The 16,989-nt window shown below is 37.0% G+C and overlaps 1 protein-coding gene across 2 annotated transcripts in view; it reads left to right on the top strand.

The window, feature by feature from the left end:
• LOC103562997 (uncharacterized) overlaps positions 1-9,684 on the top strand; it is a 33,348-nt gene extending 23,664 nt beyond the window's left edge. The window contains exons 6-7 of one of the 2 annotated variants that reach the window (XM_008538185.2): positions 8,005-8,167; positions 9,519-9,684. In XM_008538185.2, the coding sequence (XP_008536407.1) occupies positions 8,005-8,142 (138 nt within the window). In that variant the 3' untranslated portion in view covers positions 8,143-8,167; positions 9,519-9,684. Of the gene's footprint in view, positions 1-8,004 lie in introns of both variants that reach the window. The other variant, XM_070614550.1, reaches the window with a different exon arrangement.
• Positions 9,685-16,989: the final 7,305 nt, after the last annotated feature.

Here is a 16,989-nt window from a genome sequence, read left to right as displayed (position 1 = left end):
ACGTTATTTTCCCATCTCTGAACATGGTATTTCTCTTCCTTTTTCTAGGTCTCTCAGTATCTTTCAACAGAGCTTTATAATTTTGCCCATATAGGTCTTGTACACCTTTTGTGAGATTTAATTCATGATATCTTACCATTTTTGCTGTTAGTGTAAATGATATTTTTAAACTGTATTTTCAAAAGAATTTTTAGGTTAATAGGATGACAATCAATTTTTGCGTACTGATTTTGCATCCCAAATCTTGCTGAAATCTTTTATGGTAATATTGTTTGTCTATGGATTTCTTTGAATTTTCTACATAGGAATTCTATCATATACAAATAATGACTGGATTTTTTTCATCCTTTACATTTCTTTTATTTGTTTGTTTATTTTGCTTGTCTTTACAACATTAGTTAGAACCTCCAGTAAAATACTGAATAGAAGTAGTAATGTCTGAAATACTTGTTTTGTTCTTGATTGAAAATGAATACGTCTAATGCTTCCCAATTAAGTATTAAATTTACATCCAGATTTTGATACATACCTTCTAACAAGTTATAAAAGTTCCCTTCCATTCCCCATTTGCTAAGAAATTTTACCATGAAACGAGGTGAATTTTATCAAATGCTTTTTCTGTATTAACTGAGGTAATGATTTTTTTTCTTTAACATTAATATGATGAATTGCACATTAAATGTTTTTATGTTTGGTTGGGTTCAGTATGTTACAGTTTTATCACTATTGTCTCAAAAGACTGACTCTAGCAATGTATAATAACTATATACGATATGCCATGTGTGGTGTATTCTCATATAATTCTTTTAGTCTATCCTGTGCCTACGGTTAGCTTTATTTTCTCATTCCTAACCTCTCTTTATTTTTTAATCAAGCTGTTTTTGTTTGTTTACTTGTTTTTGGTCTTTTCAAAGGACCAGATTTTGATTCATTTATAATTCCATTCAAAATTTAATTTCTAATCTCTTTGCTTCTAATCATTTCCAAGTGACTGTGGCCACATGTAAAGTTCTTTTCTAGACAATATTTCTGAAGCCCGGTTATTTCTTTGCTTCCTTACCCTCATGCCACCCTCTCAATTTAAAGGCAACTACCTTGTGGCCATTAGGTTTGGATAGGAAGCTTACACCCTTAGTCTGATCTGTACTGCAGGGCAGAATCTTTTTTTTTTCTTTAACGAAGTGAAATTCACACAAAATTAACATTATAAAGTATACAATTCAGTCGCATTTAGTACATTCACAATGTTGTACCCATCACCTCTCTAGCTCCAAAACATTTTCAGCACCCCAAAAAGAAATCTCATATCCATTAAGCAATTACTCTCCAACCAACCACTGATTTGCTTTCTGTCTTTACGGATTTACCCTATCCTGGATATTTCATATAAATGTAATCATAGGTGATCTTTTGTGCCTGGCTTCTTTCACTTAGCATGGTGTTTTCAAGGTTTATCCATTTTATAGCATGTATCAGTATTTCATTTCTTTTTACGGCTGAATAATATTCCATTGTATGAATATATCACAATTTGTTTATCCATTCATTGGTTGATGGACATTTGGGTTGTTTCTGCCTTTTGGCTACTGTGAATTATGCTCCTATGAACGTTTGTGTACAATTTTTTGTTTGAATACTTGCTTTCAATTCTTTTGCATATATACATAGGAATGGACTTGCTGGATTGTATCATAATTCTATATTTAACTTTTTGAGGAATGTCCAAACTCTTTTCCACAGGGGTTGAACCATTTTACCTTCCCACCAGTAACGTAAAAGGGTTACAATTTCACCACATCCTGTCCCAACACTTGTTATTTTCCATTTTTTTAAAAATTATAGACATCTTACTCAGTTTGAAGTGGTTATCTCATTTTGATTTGCATTTGCTTAGTGGAGAAAGTCAATTCAAGTCGTTTGCTCTTGTTTTTTTTTTTTTTAACAGGTTTAGGGTTTTTTTGTTATTGAGGAAGGGAAGAATCTCAATAGGTATTTGTAATTAAAAGATCCTTTCAATCTTATTTCCTATCGTTTGGGCCAAACAAACCATCAGCTTACCCAATCTTTCAATGTCCCACATTTCTGCTTCCTCTCTATTCCTTTTCATTTCTTCCTACAAACCAGCCAATTGTTGCCTTGCTCAATGCACCAGTAACAAGAACCCACACTTCTACCATTCTATTTTCCAACCGTTTCTTCTAAAGTGACAGACACAGTAGGCATTTTGTCTGCCTTCCAAGTTATCACAGGTGATAGTATATATCTTATATATCTTACTCTGCATAGCATAGGTCTTTATCTTTCCAGCCTCTAATAGTTTTTTCACTGCCTACCACCTGATGGTTATGCCAATGCCGTATGTTCTGGATATATTTTGAAGGTGGAGCGAATTGGAGTTGCTGACATTGTATGTGCAGTGAGGGAGAATCAAGGAAGACAAACCTTTGAGCCTAGTTAACAGGAAGCCTGGAAATTCAGTATAGTTCCATTGCTCTCCTCATGTGAGCCCAAGGCCTAGCCTCCTGTGAGCACTAAACTCCTAAGCCCTGGATGACAGAGGCCAATATCATCACCCTCCCAAATCCAGAAAGGCACCATTAGTACAATTTCTCACTGCATTCCTAGATTCCTGCACCTGGCCTTACTCTTACTTTCTTCCAAGTTCAGCTATGCATTTAAAAGTTTGCTTCTTTGGGGGCTGGCCCTGTGGCCAAGTGGTTAAGTTTGTGCACTCTGCTGCAAGCGGCCCAGTGTTTCGTTGGTTTGAATCCTGGGAGCAGACATGGCACTGCTCATCAAACCATGCTGAGGCAGCGTCCCACATACCACAACTAGAAGGACCCACAATGAAGAATATACAACTATGTACTGGGGGGGCTTTGGGGAGAAAAAGGAAAAAAATAAAATCTTTAAAAAAAGAAGTTTGCTTCTTTGGGGCCGGCCCCGTGGCCAAGTGGTTAAGTTCACGGGCTCCGCTGTGGAGGCCCAGGGTCTCACCGGTTCGGATCCTGGATGCGGACATGGCACCGCTCATCAAGCCATGCTGAGGCGGTATCCCACATGCCACAACTAGAAGGACCCACAACTAAGAATATACAACTATGTACCAGGGGGCTTTGGGGAGAAAAAGGGGAAAAAAAAATAAAATCTCAAAAAAAAGTTTGCTTCTTAAATTTTATCTGGCATTTTTCAGTAGTAATAGTGGCAGGGTTATGGGTTTACATAATCCACCAGATCTTTCCTTTTTTTTTAGATTATATTATGTGTCTTTCTTATGGCAAAAGAGGCAACATCTAAATCCCAAAAAATTATAGCAAAAAGAAATTTTAAGAGATTTTATTTCACTTTACTGCCTTACCTTCCAAACAAATCCCACTTTTATGTATACATTGTATTTTCATGATTACATGGAGGGAAAAATGACTTCTTCTTTGAAGCCAGCTGAGTGGAAGCAGCTCAGTAAAAGATGGAATGATTGAAGTATTTTATAATTTTCCTCACATCATTTTCACATGGCACATAATCCCTCTCACTAAACCCTCTATGTTTGCCTAGCTAAATTAGTTTTCCCTCTCTCTTTTCCCTTGGTCTTTTTGTACAAGACTCTACTGAATGTTCTTAAAAAGCAGATTTGGTTTTTTAACAAAAAGTAGGCCAATAAGCTTTCTGTTAGTCTGCCTACAGATAAATACGGGTCGTGGATTTTAACTTGGCAGCTTAAACATACACATTTATCTTGGTATCCTCTCAAAACTCCAAAAAAATGATACGTAAAACAATAATCAGAGATTTTAATGTATAAACCACTAGGATAAAAAACAAGAGAAAAGACAACAGGTAAGAAATATCAACAATTCTCGAAACTAGAAAAGGGATTATGAGTACTTATTAGCCTCGGCAGAGCTGTGAAAGCTCGAAACCTAAGCTTGTGGCGGGAGAAGATATTAAGATGCAACCTGATCCAAGCCATGGCACCTTGGAGAGGACCCGAAATTGGAGCCACCTGGGACTTCTAAAAGTAGACCTGCAGTGCAGTCTAGAAAGAAGAGACTGGGTCTAAACTCTTTTTTGGTTTTTTTGTTTTGGTTAGTTGGGTTTTTTTGGTGAGAAAGATTGGCCCTGTTGCCAATCTTCCCCTTTTTGCTTGAGGAAGATTGTCCCTAAGCTATCTGTGCCAATCTTCCTCTATTAAAGTCTTTAAAAGAAGCATATAATCCGTAGGCCTTTCCCTACTTTTTACAGTTACATTACTTCCTCTCCTTATCCCTGACAAAGAAAAATAAATTTTATTATCTAAAGACAATAGACCAGAGAGGTTCTAAACTCCGACACCAGGTACAGTTGAGGCCAGAGTGGCCATCACATTAAAATCAGATGGACTAAGTAAAAATCTGCATCCTGCACATGGTGACCACTCCCCAACCTCTCTCCCAGTCATTTTCACCCAGGCAGGAGATTAGAGGATTCCTCTCTAGGAAAACTGACTAGACCAGGGGGAAAAAAACCTACTGATATTGAGGCATTCCCCCAGTGAAACGGTCAGGTCCACACCCAGATTATCCTACAGTGAAGCCCATCAAATGACAGCTCTCACTGACACTGAGTGTGCAATCATCATTTCAGTAAATCAACAACACAGATCAGGAGATATGTGAGGAAAGTCTCTATAATAAAAAAAAAATGAAAAGAAATGGAAGAAAGGGAACTCAGACAAAATAGGTCACACAGAAGCAAAAGAAAGCCTCATTAAGAAAAAACTCTCTAATATCTTGAGAAAATAATAGAAAATAATACATCGCCAAAACAAGAATGGAAAGCCATTAAAAGCTTATTTATAGGACAAAAAAGATCTTTTGGAAATTAAAATAATGGTAAAAAATTAAAATTCAATACTTATAAAGTTGAGATATTCTCTCAGAAAGTAGAGCAAAAAGAGAGAAAAGTAAGAAAGACACAGAATCAGTCTAAGAGATCCAACATATGAATAACAGGAATTTCAGGCAAAGAAAATAAAGGAATCAGAGGGCAGAAAATCAGACTAATACAAGAAGAATTTCTAGAACCAAATAACATGAGTTTGCAGATTCAGTGAACAAAAACAAGGACCATAGCAGGGCATGTAATCTTGAAATTAGAGAACATTCAAAAAGAGAAGATTCTAAAGGCTTTCAGAGAGAGAAAAAAACCAGAGACTTGGCAATTAGAATACCATCAGATTTTGCAATAGCAATTTATGGATGCTAAAGAAAAATGGAGGAAAGCTTTCAAAACTCTGAGGGAAAATGACTTCCACACTAGATTTCTATACCCAATCAAACTACCAACTCAAAGTAAGGGTAGAATAAGACATTTCTAGGCATGCAGTTTCTCAGAAACACACTTCCCACTCACCCATTCTAAGGAACTTTTTGGCAGATCTTTTTCACCAATAGGAGGGAATAACTCAAGAAAAGGAAAGACATGAGATTGAGAAAACAGAAGGCCCAATACAAGAGCGGGGCATTCCCAGTAAATTAATGAAACAGCCCAAGATTAAAACTATATAGCAAACCTAGAACCCAACCAAACCAGACTGGAACAGGTCAAAAGACTCTGTGAGAAACTTCTTCAAAATAAAGCAGGAGGAAATGACACAGGAGCCATCAAAGGAAGGATATTTTTCAGCTCCTTTGGAGAGTCTGGGAATGAATTATTGGTTGGTAGATTAAAAACTAACAAATGAAAACATTTTATTTAACTATCTACCTATTATTAGCTCTAGAGAAACCAAAAGGTTATACATTAAAGTCAATGTGATCAAATATACTGCATGGCTCAGCAAATATTTACAAAGTTTTAATTAAACAAAAAGAGAGGATAGGAATGAAGGGAAAGGCGTGTGTTGGGGGAAGGTGGGGTTTGGGGAGTATGGTGAGAGTTCTATCTTCTTTTCCATAGTTGGAAATAGAAAAATCAAGAAATATATATGCTTTCTAGTAATGCAGAAGAAAACAAACACCAGGAAAAAAATAAACAGCTAAATGAGGTACATTCAACAATTATTTATTGAGCACCCACTATGTGTCAGACGCTGTTCTAGATCAGTGTTTCTCAACGCTGGCACATTTTGCACTGGGTAATTACTTGTTTGGAGGGTGGCAGGGACTGCCCTATGCATTGTAGGATGTTTAACAGCATCCCTGGCTGATATCCATTAGATGCCAGTAGCACCCCTCCAGTCATGAAAATCAGTGTTTCCAGACATTGCCAAATGTCCCCTGGAGGGCAAAATCGCCCCAGTTGAGAACTGCTCTTCCAGGTGATAAAGATACAGCAAGAAACAAAATGGACAAAAAGAGCTGAAAGTGATTACCTCTGAAAAACAGGATCAGGGGTAGGAAGGAGTAAGGCAGGAGAATGTTTTTACTAATAAGCTTGGTAGAATTCTGACTTTTCAAACTACATATGCATATTACATTAATAAAAGAGACAGAAAATAATCTAAGAGAAGAATGTAAAGTCTGTTTATACCTTAGTTAAATATTTCTACACAAGGCAGTATAACCATGTAATTCTAGATTTGGGTTCCACCTCCACCACTTACTAGCTACATGACCTTAGGCACATAACTTAAACCTTTCTGAGCTTCATTTTCCTCAATGCTGTAAAATAGGAATGCTCACACAGGATTTTTATGAGTATTGCATATTATTATGCAAAAATACATATAATGTATGTCATATAGTACCTGCATTTAAAGCAGTCAATAAATTATAACATCCTGTAAAGTACACCCAGTCACTAGCTTCCATATGCCAGATCCTTGGGAATAACCAAGAGCATCTTGGATACGTAAACCTGGGGCTCTCATAACTTGTCATACATTAGAGTCATGAGGCCATCTGAGTAGTACACCAGGACCCAGGACATCTATAGTATGCACTGTAATCCTGGCCCTTGGCTTGGCTTTTGGAAAGTCACCTTATATACTGAGAGTAACGAAGGTTATCTGATACATGAAGAAAATTAATTGAAATGTTAGTTTTACTTCTTTTCCAGGTGGCAGACAGCAGAAGTCCATGTAAGCACCAAGTAATTTATTTGTAACATAGCTATATGAGAATCACTTATACATATTTAGAGAACAAAAAAGGAGTGGACCAAATGAAAACAATAAAACTTTTGGCAGCAAAAAAAAAAAGAATTTTACTATTTTGTGTGGCCTTGTTTCATTTCTCCACACTGCTCCTTGATTTCTCTCAGTAATTTTTTGCAAGTTAATAAAAGTGAGCTATTTTATTTAGGTTGAATTAGGTTAAGATATGAAACTTTTTGTATCATAAAGTACTTAACAAAATCCATCTCTTTATTCATCAAAAATATTAATTATAATAATGGCATAATTTATTCTTATATGGCAGTCTAAATATACTATATCCACTGTCTCGGTTAATCCTCACAATCTGGGCTACTATGTGGCAGATAGTATTATCTCCATTTAATATACAGATTTATTTGTTCATTCATTCAAAAAGTATTAACTGAAAATCTGCTCTATATCATCCACTGCTGGGAATATAGCAGTGAATGAAACAGACAAAAATCCCTGCCTTCATGGAGCTTACATTCTTGACAAATAATAAGTAAAATTTACACAGTTAGACAAGAGATAAGTACTGTGGAGAAAAATAATGTATTGAAGGGGAATAGGGCTTCTGGGATGGAAATGGGGGAACAATTTCCAATAGGTTGTAAGGGAAAGTGGCATTTAAGTAAAATCAGGAAGTGAAGATGAGGAAACTGAGGCTCAAAGGAAAGCTAATAAGAGTGCACCTGAACACAATAAGGAAGGCACCTGGAATCTTGGTGCATCATTTTACAAAAACCGTTCAAATTGATATTTCTTGGGATTGGTCAAAACCAAACTAAATCAGTTGTTTTAGATAGCTCTAATAAGTATTGGAGTGTGCCCCTTAATCCAGAAATGGAAAGAAAACATTAAATTTGTGTTTATTTTTATTTCAGGTCAAAGAATCCCAAAAAACAAGACAGATTCTTAGGAGGATATGGTGGAAACACTTCAAAAAGATTATAATCATCACTGTGGCAATTCTCCTTTCAATCATCATCATTCTTTTAACTACAAATGTAATACCAATCTGACCTTTCTTCTCCCCATCCCCAGCAGGTACCAATAAATTGTTATATGTAATTATAGAGTTCTACAGCAAGCAATTATGAAAGCATTCTCTAGTGGTAGGAAGACTGGAGAAAGAGGGGTTGGAAGTATTTCCTTGTCCCTTCAGAGTCCCTTGACTCTTGTCTTTATACCTCTTCCATTTCTGTCATCTCATTTTTTTCCACTGCTCCACCACTTCCCCAGCCTCTCTTCCCTTTGTTAAGTTTAAGAACCCAAACCCTAGAATCAGACTGCCAAGGTTCAACTCTCTGCTCTGCCGAGTACCATCTACGAGACGTTGGACAAGTTAGTTAACCTGTGCCCGTTTCCTCATCTGTAAAATGGAGCTAACAATATACTGCAGAGTTGTTGTTATATGTCTGTCACATAGTAAATGCTACTTAAGTGTTAACTATTACTTAATAGAAAAAGATGACAGCATTATGGCATTGATTAAATCCCTGTCATCTTACTCCTTACTCAGAAACGACCATGACCTTAAAATTCCCTTAGAAATATGAGAATCTTAACATGAGTACAGTCCAGAAATACACATTCACCTATTCCACATATTCTTTCATTGGAAATGAAAATTCAAACCATTGTATTTTATACTAGGCATTTCCTTGGATCAGGAAATCTAATAGATCACAGGTCCTGTCTTCCTCTCTTACCACTCCAACAGCCTTTTGTTTTGTTTTGAGTGAAACACTTCACCCAATAACCTCAAATCACTAAGATTTCCAATAGCCAAAGCATCTAACTTCGCTCTGCAGTTGGAAACAAGGTTTCATGAATTCTATTTCCTAAGTGGGAACTTGAGGTCTAAAGTCAGTTTTAAAAATCATTTAGTGATCCATGGGGAAGAATAAAAGATTAGAACTGGGGTTCCTGGCTCCTAGATAACTCATTTTAATTCTGATAATGGTGACATAACAGTATTTTAAACCGGTACCAATTCCTCCAGCACAATATCACCTTTCCATTCACAAAATATTTTTTAAAGGATTTTAAATGTTAGAAACTTTGGAGTTTCTATAATTTATACCCAGGAAACAAGTAAGTGATGTATTGAATACTTACTCTGATACAATGTACTAAATGCTTTGGGGGAGGGGTGTCTCATTTAATTTTACAAGACATGAAGAGGTAAAAACTATTAAGTTAGTATAATGCAAAGCACAGAAAACAGTGGCCGCCACATTCTAAGTGCTACATAAATGTTAGTTCATCTTACTGATTCAAGTCCTGACTCTGGTATATAGTCATGAAACCCGTATGTTAAACTCAAGAGTCTATCATCTGACCCCGTAATTATGGGCCAGACAAGACATATCAATACTGTTTTGCTTTTTGCCAGGTTAGTATGTTGTTTCTGGGGGACAGACAGGAATGTGAAGAGGAGTACTGTGAGAAGAGGAATTGTCATGTATTTTGCTGCCATGACTTTTGAAGCCCTATAAAATTTGCCTCCTAACATTTCTGTAATTTTTATTATGTATAAAAACAAAGTATTTGTATCCTGATTGCCAGTGAGTACTAGCGTATTTATTGCTAGAAGACATGGAACTTAAAGGTCACCTAATCTAGCCCCTCCCAACAATTGTACATATTACGATGTGGAGACCCCGAAGCCTAAAAGTGAACAATGTGCCTTTGCAAGCTCCTCTCTACTTGCAGCATGTTTACAACACAGGCGATCACCCTGCTTCCAGGCAACAAGTCCCATGTAATGCCTGTTTTCCTAGGCAGTCTTAAATAGAGTTTAAGAGTTTTCAAGATGACTTGCGTTTTTATGAACTGTTCAAAGCTGCCAGGAAGAAGAGCACTCATTTAGTAAGGACTGTTTCCTTGCTGTTTGTGCTACATCTGTCAGAGCACACCTGAGTAGAAAGAAACAAATATTAAGGCAATCTTGGATTTTTTCCTTCATTCATATTCATGCATTCAAATATTGTTGAGCACCTCTCTGCATCACAACAGTTGCAAAACATTAGGATTTGTTCCTAGTTACCAGATTGATAGAAATAACCAATGTTTTGAGAAATTAATGGATGAATACAGAAGTGTAAGAAATGATCCTAATCCTAAGGGAAGCTTACGTTCCAGTTGAGGAGTCAAGACCAATGAAAATCATAAACTTGTTAAAACAACCTCTGCTTAAGTGGTGCACCTCATGGCAGAGAATAAATTCAGGAAAGATAATGGTCAACACTGCCTCCAGTCACTGAGGAAGATGGGTTATAAGTGGGATGGGAATTGCATCTAATAAGAAATCGAATTTCTCTCAATAGGTAAAGGCAGTTAACAGTAATGATTAAGTTACTGAGCACTGATTATGTGCCAGTAGCTAAGTACTTCAGAGATTCTTATTTAATCCTCACAACCACCCCAAGGTAGGTACTATTATTTCCATTTTAGAGATGAAAAAACTGAAACACAAATTATGTCACTTGCCTCAGTCCTCTGGGGTCCTAAGAGGAAAGAGGATCAACAAATGAAGACACTGCTTGCTGTGGGGGTGCAGGTGGACTAGACCTTGGAACCTTTCATTCGTTCACTCTGCAGCAGAACTCAGCCTCTGGCTCTCATTTCCCATAATGAATACACCCATTTGGGTATCATGCAAACACCTCATCTTAATTCCCAAAACTCAACACTCTTCCTTTCCCCACAAAACTGTTTATTTGACCTTACTTCCCACCTCTATAAAGGGGATCACAGCTATTCTATAACCTAGAACTGTCTTATCCTGCCTTGACTCCTCCCTTCTGCTCATCTCATCTTCCCAAATTACTCAGCAAAATCACGGAGCTTCTACGTCAAATCTCCTCAAAGTTCATAGCCAGGGAGGCCCAGAGAGTTACAGAAACAAAAGGAGGGAGTCCCTGCAGGTGCCCAGGCAAGCTTTGAAAAGGGCACTCGTCCCATCATGGTGGACGGCTATGTGTATCTACACCCCACAAACCTGGCCACAACACACTCTTTGTATTCAGACTGCCCAGCACATATAGGCATTAACATTTGATCTTTTTTCATGTGCGTGATTTCCACAGCTGTTAAACATGGCCACAGCAATAAACGTGAAGCTTTGGTTTTCACCTCTTAGCATCAGTATCCCTGAGGGATCTTAGTAACACAGATGCCTGGGCTCCACCCCTGAAGATTCTGCTTAAGGCTGGGATGGGGCCTCAAAGTGTTTAATCCCATGATGAACTTGAGAACTACTAACCTCAAAACATTTTCACATACCTATCATTTAGTGTCCGTATCTGAGGAAGTTATTTTCCAGTTGCAAAAAGTGATGCTCAGAGAAGTTAAACTTTATGTGCCCAACATCACAGGGCAAATGACAGACCCAGACCTTGAATCCATCATTTGAAATAATCTATCCCATTGAATACACCAAACTAGAAATTTTTTAAATCTGCTAAATAGAATGTCCCATACATTTTAATTTATCTGAAAATGATTATTTTAACTGTTTTGAAAGTTCATATTATCTCATTATCATGGCAGAACCTAGAATAACAAGACCTATTATTTAATTCCGGTCTCTGGTTTTTAGAAAAAGGCAAATTACAAGCTGGTAACACAGGAGGAGGTCATTCGTGGGGGAGCAGAAGACCTGCTCAGCACCACACCATGACACGCCGTAACGGCCACCTCTCTCATCAGGCCAGCACTGAGTGACTCACATTCCTTCAAGAGTTCTCAAGGGACAAAAATGTAGGAAATGGAATAGTGAAGCAACACTGTTAGGCTTTCTCTATATTTACAGTGAGCATCAGGTACCTTGGTTAACATCATTGCTGTTACACACATCTAATTCAGCTTGCCATTTTCTGAAAAATTTATAGAAGTCTGTGTAAATACTAAAGGCCTACCAGCGCTTTTAAGTGGTCTTACTACGTTTGATAGCAAACACAGTAGGGAACAAAGACTAAGCATCCCCCATCCAGCATCTTCCTACTCTCAATATCCTTCCTCATGAACATTCTGGAGAAAACCAGAAATTGCCTTTTCCTTCCATCAAATTCAATGACTCTTCAACATGTAATACTATTTGACCAATTATGCATAAGCTAACTTTTAAAACAATCTCATCATTTAAAATGGTGATTTCACACGATAGTAGTTGCCTTACCTTTTCAACTAAGAAAATAAAACCTATGTTATTTCAAAGTATTCATCCAAGAGGGGAAAGCTTAAATTAAAAAAAAAAAAAAAAAAAAGACAAGACAGTGCAAAAAATGCATGAGTGCCGTAAGAGTTTAATTGTAAGACAAAAGCACTACATTATAATTTGAACATAAGTAATCTTTCAGAAGAAAACTTAGTGCAAATTAAAACCCCATTAAAGCCCACTATAAACTTCATATGAATACTCTAGAAGTAGGCTTCTAGAACTGGAAACACTTGGTTCCAACAGAATTTGTTTGGGGAGAATATGTCTTGAAAATGTCAAATGGTACAGAGAACATCATGTTAGCTTAAAATCAAGTCAACCAGGTACTAAAAAAAGACATGCTGATAGGTCTTAATACATAACTAATTGATCAGTAGTAGCATGCTTTATATATCAATGATTGTAAAAGCAGTTTACAACAAATTTCTGAGCATTTCAAAGTTTTCTTTATTGCCTTAGCCAATCTCAACTACACTGTAATTAATAATCAAAGAGCCATCTTCCAATTTTTATTTTTAGAAGGATTCCACTTCCTCGGTCTGAGATTGGCAAGTGTGTTTCTAAAAACGTGATTAAGCCCTGTTTAATACAAGGCCATCCATACAACAAAAAAAGGGCAATTATATAATTCCTTTTCTCAAATATTTATTCAAAGCATAGCTTCCACGACATGTTAAATGTCACATTTAGGTACTGGCAGTAACAGATTTCTTAAGTTTCTTTCAGTATTTTGCTGATATAAAACAGCCAGGAAAGTAACCTCCATTTCATATTCTAAAGTATGAACAGAATATAGCCTATCCGATTACAAAATAAAATGTATAACAATTAACCTTGAAGTAAACTATCTTCCCATCACCAACTAAGCTAGTTAAATGTCTCAAAATAGAACCCAATAACTTCTATTCCCTGTTTAATGAATTACTGCCTTTCCTAATGCCTATCTGTATTTTCTTTGACGACTTTAAAGAATTCCTCCCATGACAACAAAAATAACTGATTTGGACTGCTGTAACAAGGAGCAGCTTGCTCCTAAGACCTAATTCCTAAGGAGGATTTCACCTTTTTTAGGTAGTACAACGATTTTGTAAAGTCCTTGTTTCATACCCTTAGAGCACCCTCTGTCCCCTACAATTATCTGCCTTTACAGGGCTTAGCAGGGAAAACTAACATTTAGCAGTTACCCCACTCCTGTCTACCTAAATTACACTGTCCCTTGGATCCCAGTCTTTCCTAAGGCTACTATACTATAGCCATTTATAATGGGAAGCTTCTGAAATTACATATTCTTCTTGAGAATCTAAAAGGTGCTAACCGCAATAGGGTAATATACAACTAGCCCAACTGAAGACAACAGCAAGTCAATTTCAATCAGTTGCTGACTTCCAATTCCTAATAATGGAATGGACGAGTGAGATCAGTGACAAACCACAGGGGACATATGCAGGCAACAAAGGGAGTGGTTGCCTGTACAGAATTAAAAAACAATAATAAAACTAACTCACCATGTCCCCAGCCTACGGCCACCTCTACTTCCTCCCTTCCCCCACTAGGTAAACTATTGCTCACTGCCATTTTGTACACTCAAAGATGTACTAAGAATGCTGTCTTTCTGACTTGTTTTTCAAGACAGACTTAGGGTCCATGACTAACATGCTCAAGTGGTGTAAGTTTTATGAAAGACGGCACCTTTGTCTGTCTTTACAAGAGGTAAAAGTAGAAACAAAAAAATCCTTATGAAACAGCATGTTTAATCATCTTAAAGCAACAGTCCTTAAAACTTTAGCTAAGATCACTTGGGATGTGTGAAATACAAAATCCCAGAAAACACCAAACAATTCTGATTTATTGATTCAGATGTAAATGGCCTACAGTCCTCTTTGAAATGCCAGATTATAATCAACCCCTCCTCAATTTTCCAGATTATAGGTAATTGACAGCAGTTAACAGGCCAAGCAGACTCAATTTGTACAACTGGATTATTCATCTTGCTAGAATTGTTTTATGGAAAATTTCAGGCTAGACTCCTGAACTAAGTATGGCCAGTATTGAAGAAAGGATAAAGTATGCACCCTTTTCAACTTCATCAGAAGTAGGTAGTAAAAACTACTTTTTAGGAATAGTTTCGGGTCATTCTTAATTATTAACTATTAGTGCACTGATACATTTCAGTATTAAGTAAACGGCTCTCAAAGAAATTTACTAAGATGTGTCAATATATTATGCATGGATCTAGATTTTGACATTTCAGGTTAATCTGACCCCAAAACCAAATAAACTCATTATACATTTCAAGACCAACAAAATACTGTGGAGGACAGTGGGTTCAGTCCTGGTTTTTAAAATTTCCACTATCTCGGGGCACTAGACATAAAGTACTTTTAAAGTACAAGATAACTTCAAAGAACTTTTCCAAGCAGTAAATCAATAAAAGCACAGAGACTAAGTATAGAATGCAAAGGCCTAATAATTGGATCCTAACGTAATTAGTGAGACTACTTTTCAAAATTATCTCAGTATGAATGGCACCCTGACATGTTCCACACACTGTATTCTAACTTGTGCACAACAAAGAACAACGAAGCAATTACCATCCCAGTATGGAAAGAGTAATGTGGTAACAAGACTTGCAACCTTATAATACACACTGAAGGTTAGGAAATGACTAAGAGGAAACCCAGAACCCCAGGAAGAGTAACTCACCTGGTGGCAGATATCTAGTAAACCAAAAGGTATCGAAATTTGAATTAGGACAGCAAACCCAGAAAGCTCAAACATCACTTGAAAAAGAAGTGGGATTACTAGTTCTAATGAGTCTACAAAACTGACGAAGAACTGAAAGCAAAGCCACCTAACACTGTCCATCAGTAAAAAAAAGTTGATTCTATAATAAAGTAGCAAACTACTTGTGAACTTTACTTTGTTGGCCAAATTCTAGAAGGGGTCTGAGCTACCTGTATTTTATCTGCCCCTTTTAGTTCCCCTAAATTTTCCATCAACCACCACCCCACACAAAAATTAAGCAGCTACTAAAAACAGACCATCACTTCTAGGCCCTTCTGACCAATACTTTAAAACAAAAGGTGGGGTGAGGGACAACATAAGAAAACTGCAAGGACAAAGAATGGCACAGGAGACAACAGCAACAAAATTTCAGAAGCTGCAAAGCTTATGAACAAATATTGACTAAGCAGACAAAAAAACTGACTATTCCGTCAGCAGTGAAGATAACGCAGATTATACCACAGAACCCCCAAAGGTTAAGCAGTTGGCAGCCCAGGTACCTCTAGAAATAGAGGTAAAAGGGACGAAAAGATTAGTTGAAAAGTCTGACAAGCAGTTAAACACCCAGATCCTTTCTACACTGCTGGACAAGTGAACTCCCCCATCCTGGCAGAAAACTACAGATTATCTGAAGTGGTGAGAGAGTGGTCTTTGAACTCAATAGGCATACAATGATGAAAATAAAGGAATTAAAATAGTTTACTTGTTCAGATCCCTCAGCATTCTTCCTGCACCGAGATCCCAGAACACTGGCAGCCAGGTTTTTTACCCATCAGGCAGCAGAGTGGGAAAAGACTTCTCTGGTGAACCTGACCAGCTCAAGGGAGAAAAAAAAAAAAAAAAAAACCAAAAAAGATGTATCAAGGGTTTCCCTCAATAAATGACACAGCCAGATCACCCAATACTGAACCCCATGGTTGAGAAGCCCCCACCTCCCAGCCCCAGATTCACAACATCCAATTTGCTTTTACAATGCTCCACCCAAGTATGAGCCAAGGATCACCAAACATTTGAGGAAAATCTCTAATATGAAAGGCAGAAGTTGAAGCAATAGGAAAGTAAAACATCTTGGAGAAAACAAAATTTTAAAGTTACTGTTAACCTTAAGAGATGAGAAAAAGATAATGCATCCATGTAAGAACAGGTTGCTGTTTATAACACAAGTTGGAGGGGGGAGGTCTTAGAAATTATAGATGACTGAAATTTAAACCTTAAAAAAAAGTTGAGGGATTAAGTTATAAAAATTGCTCAGAAAGTATAACAAACTGCAAGGACAAATAGGAATTAGATGTCCAAGGCTCACTCTCAAATAAGAATTCTAGAGAACAAAAGATTGGGGTGATAGAGAAGGGGATAAGGAAACAATCAGCTCAGCAATATTTCCCAGAATTGAAGAGCAAGTTTACACAATGACAGGACCCTCTGAGCGCCCAGCACAACAGATGAAATAAACCCAAGACAGTCAGGAAATTTGAGAACACTGGTGATAAATGCAAAACCCTAAGTGATTTTAAAGTAAAAATATTTCATATGAATGATCAAGAATCAAAACAGCATCAAATTTCTTCACTAAACCTAGAATTCTACCTCTAGCCAAACTAGTAATCCAGTTAAAAGGGTGGAATTGACCTTTTTAGACAGGAAGGTCTCAGAAGCAGAAAGACGGACTGCACAAAAATAAGAAAACCCGGGGATTCAAGAAAATAAAGGCAAGTCCCAACTCAAGTTACTGAACAATTCTAAAGGGCAATGAGTTCAGATTTGAATATACAAGACCTAAGAAAAACATGAAGCTGATAAATGGATTTGTATAAAGGGAGAATTTTTCAATTCTGTGCAAGTTTGGAAGGAAACTAGA

This window comes from Equus przewalskii, chromosome 3, assembly GCF_037783145.1.
Source record: "Equus przewalskii isolate Varuska chromosome 3, EquPr2, whole genome shotgun sequence".
Lineage (NCBI taxonomy): Eukaryota > Metazoa > Chordata > Mammalia > Perissodactyla > Equidae > Equus > Equus przewalskii.
The sequence above is the reverse complement of the archived record's forward strand: the minus strand, read 5'-3'. Positions and strand labels throughout refer to the sequence as shown.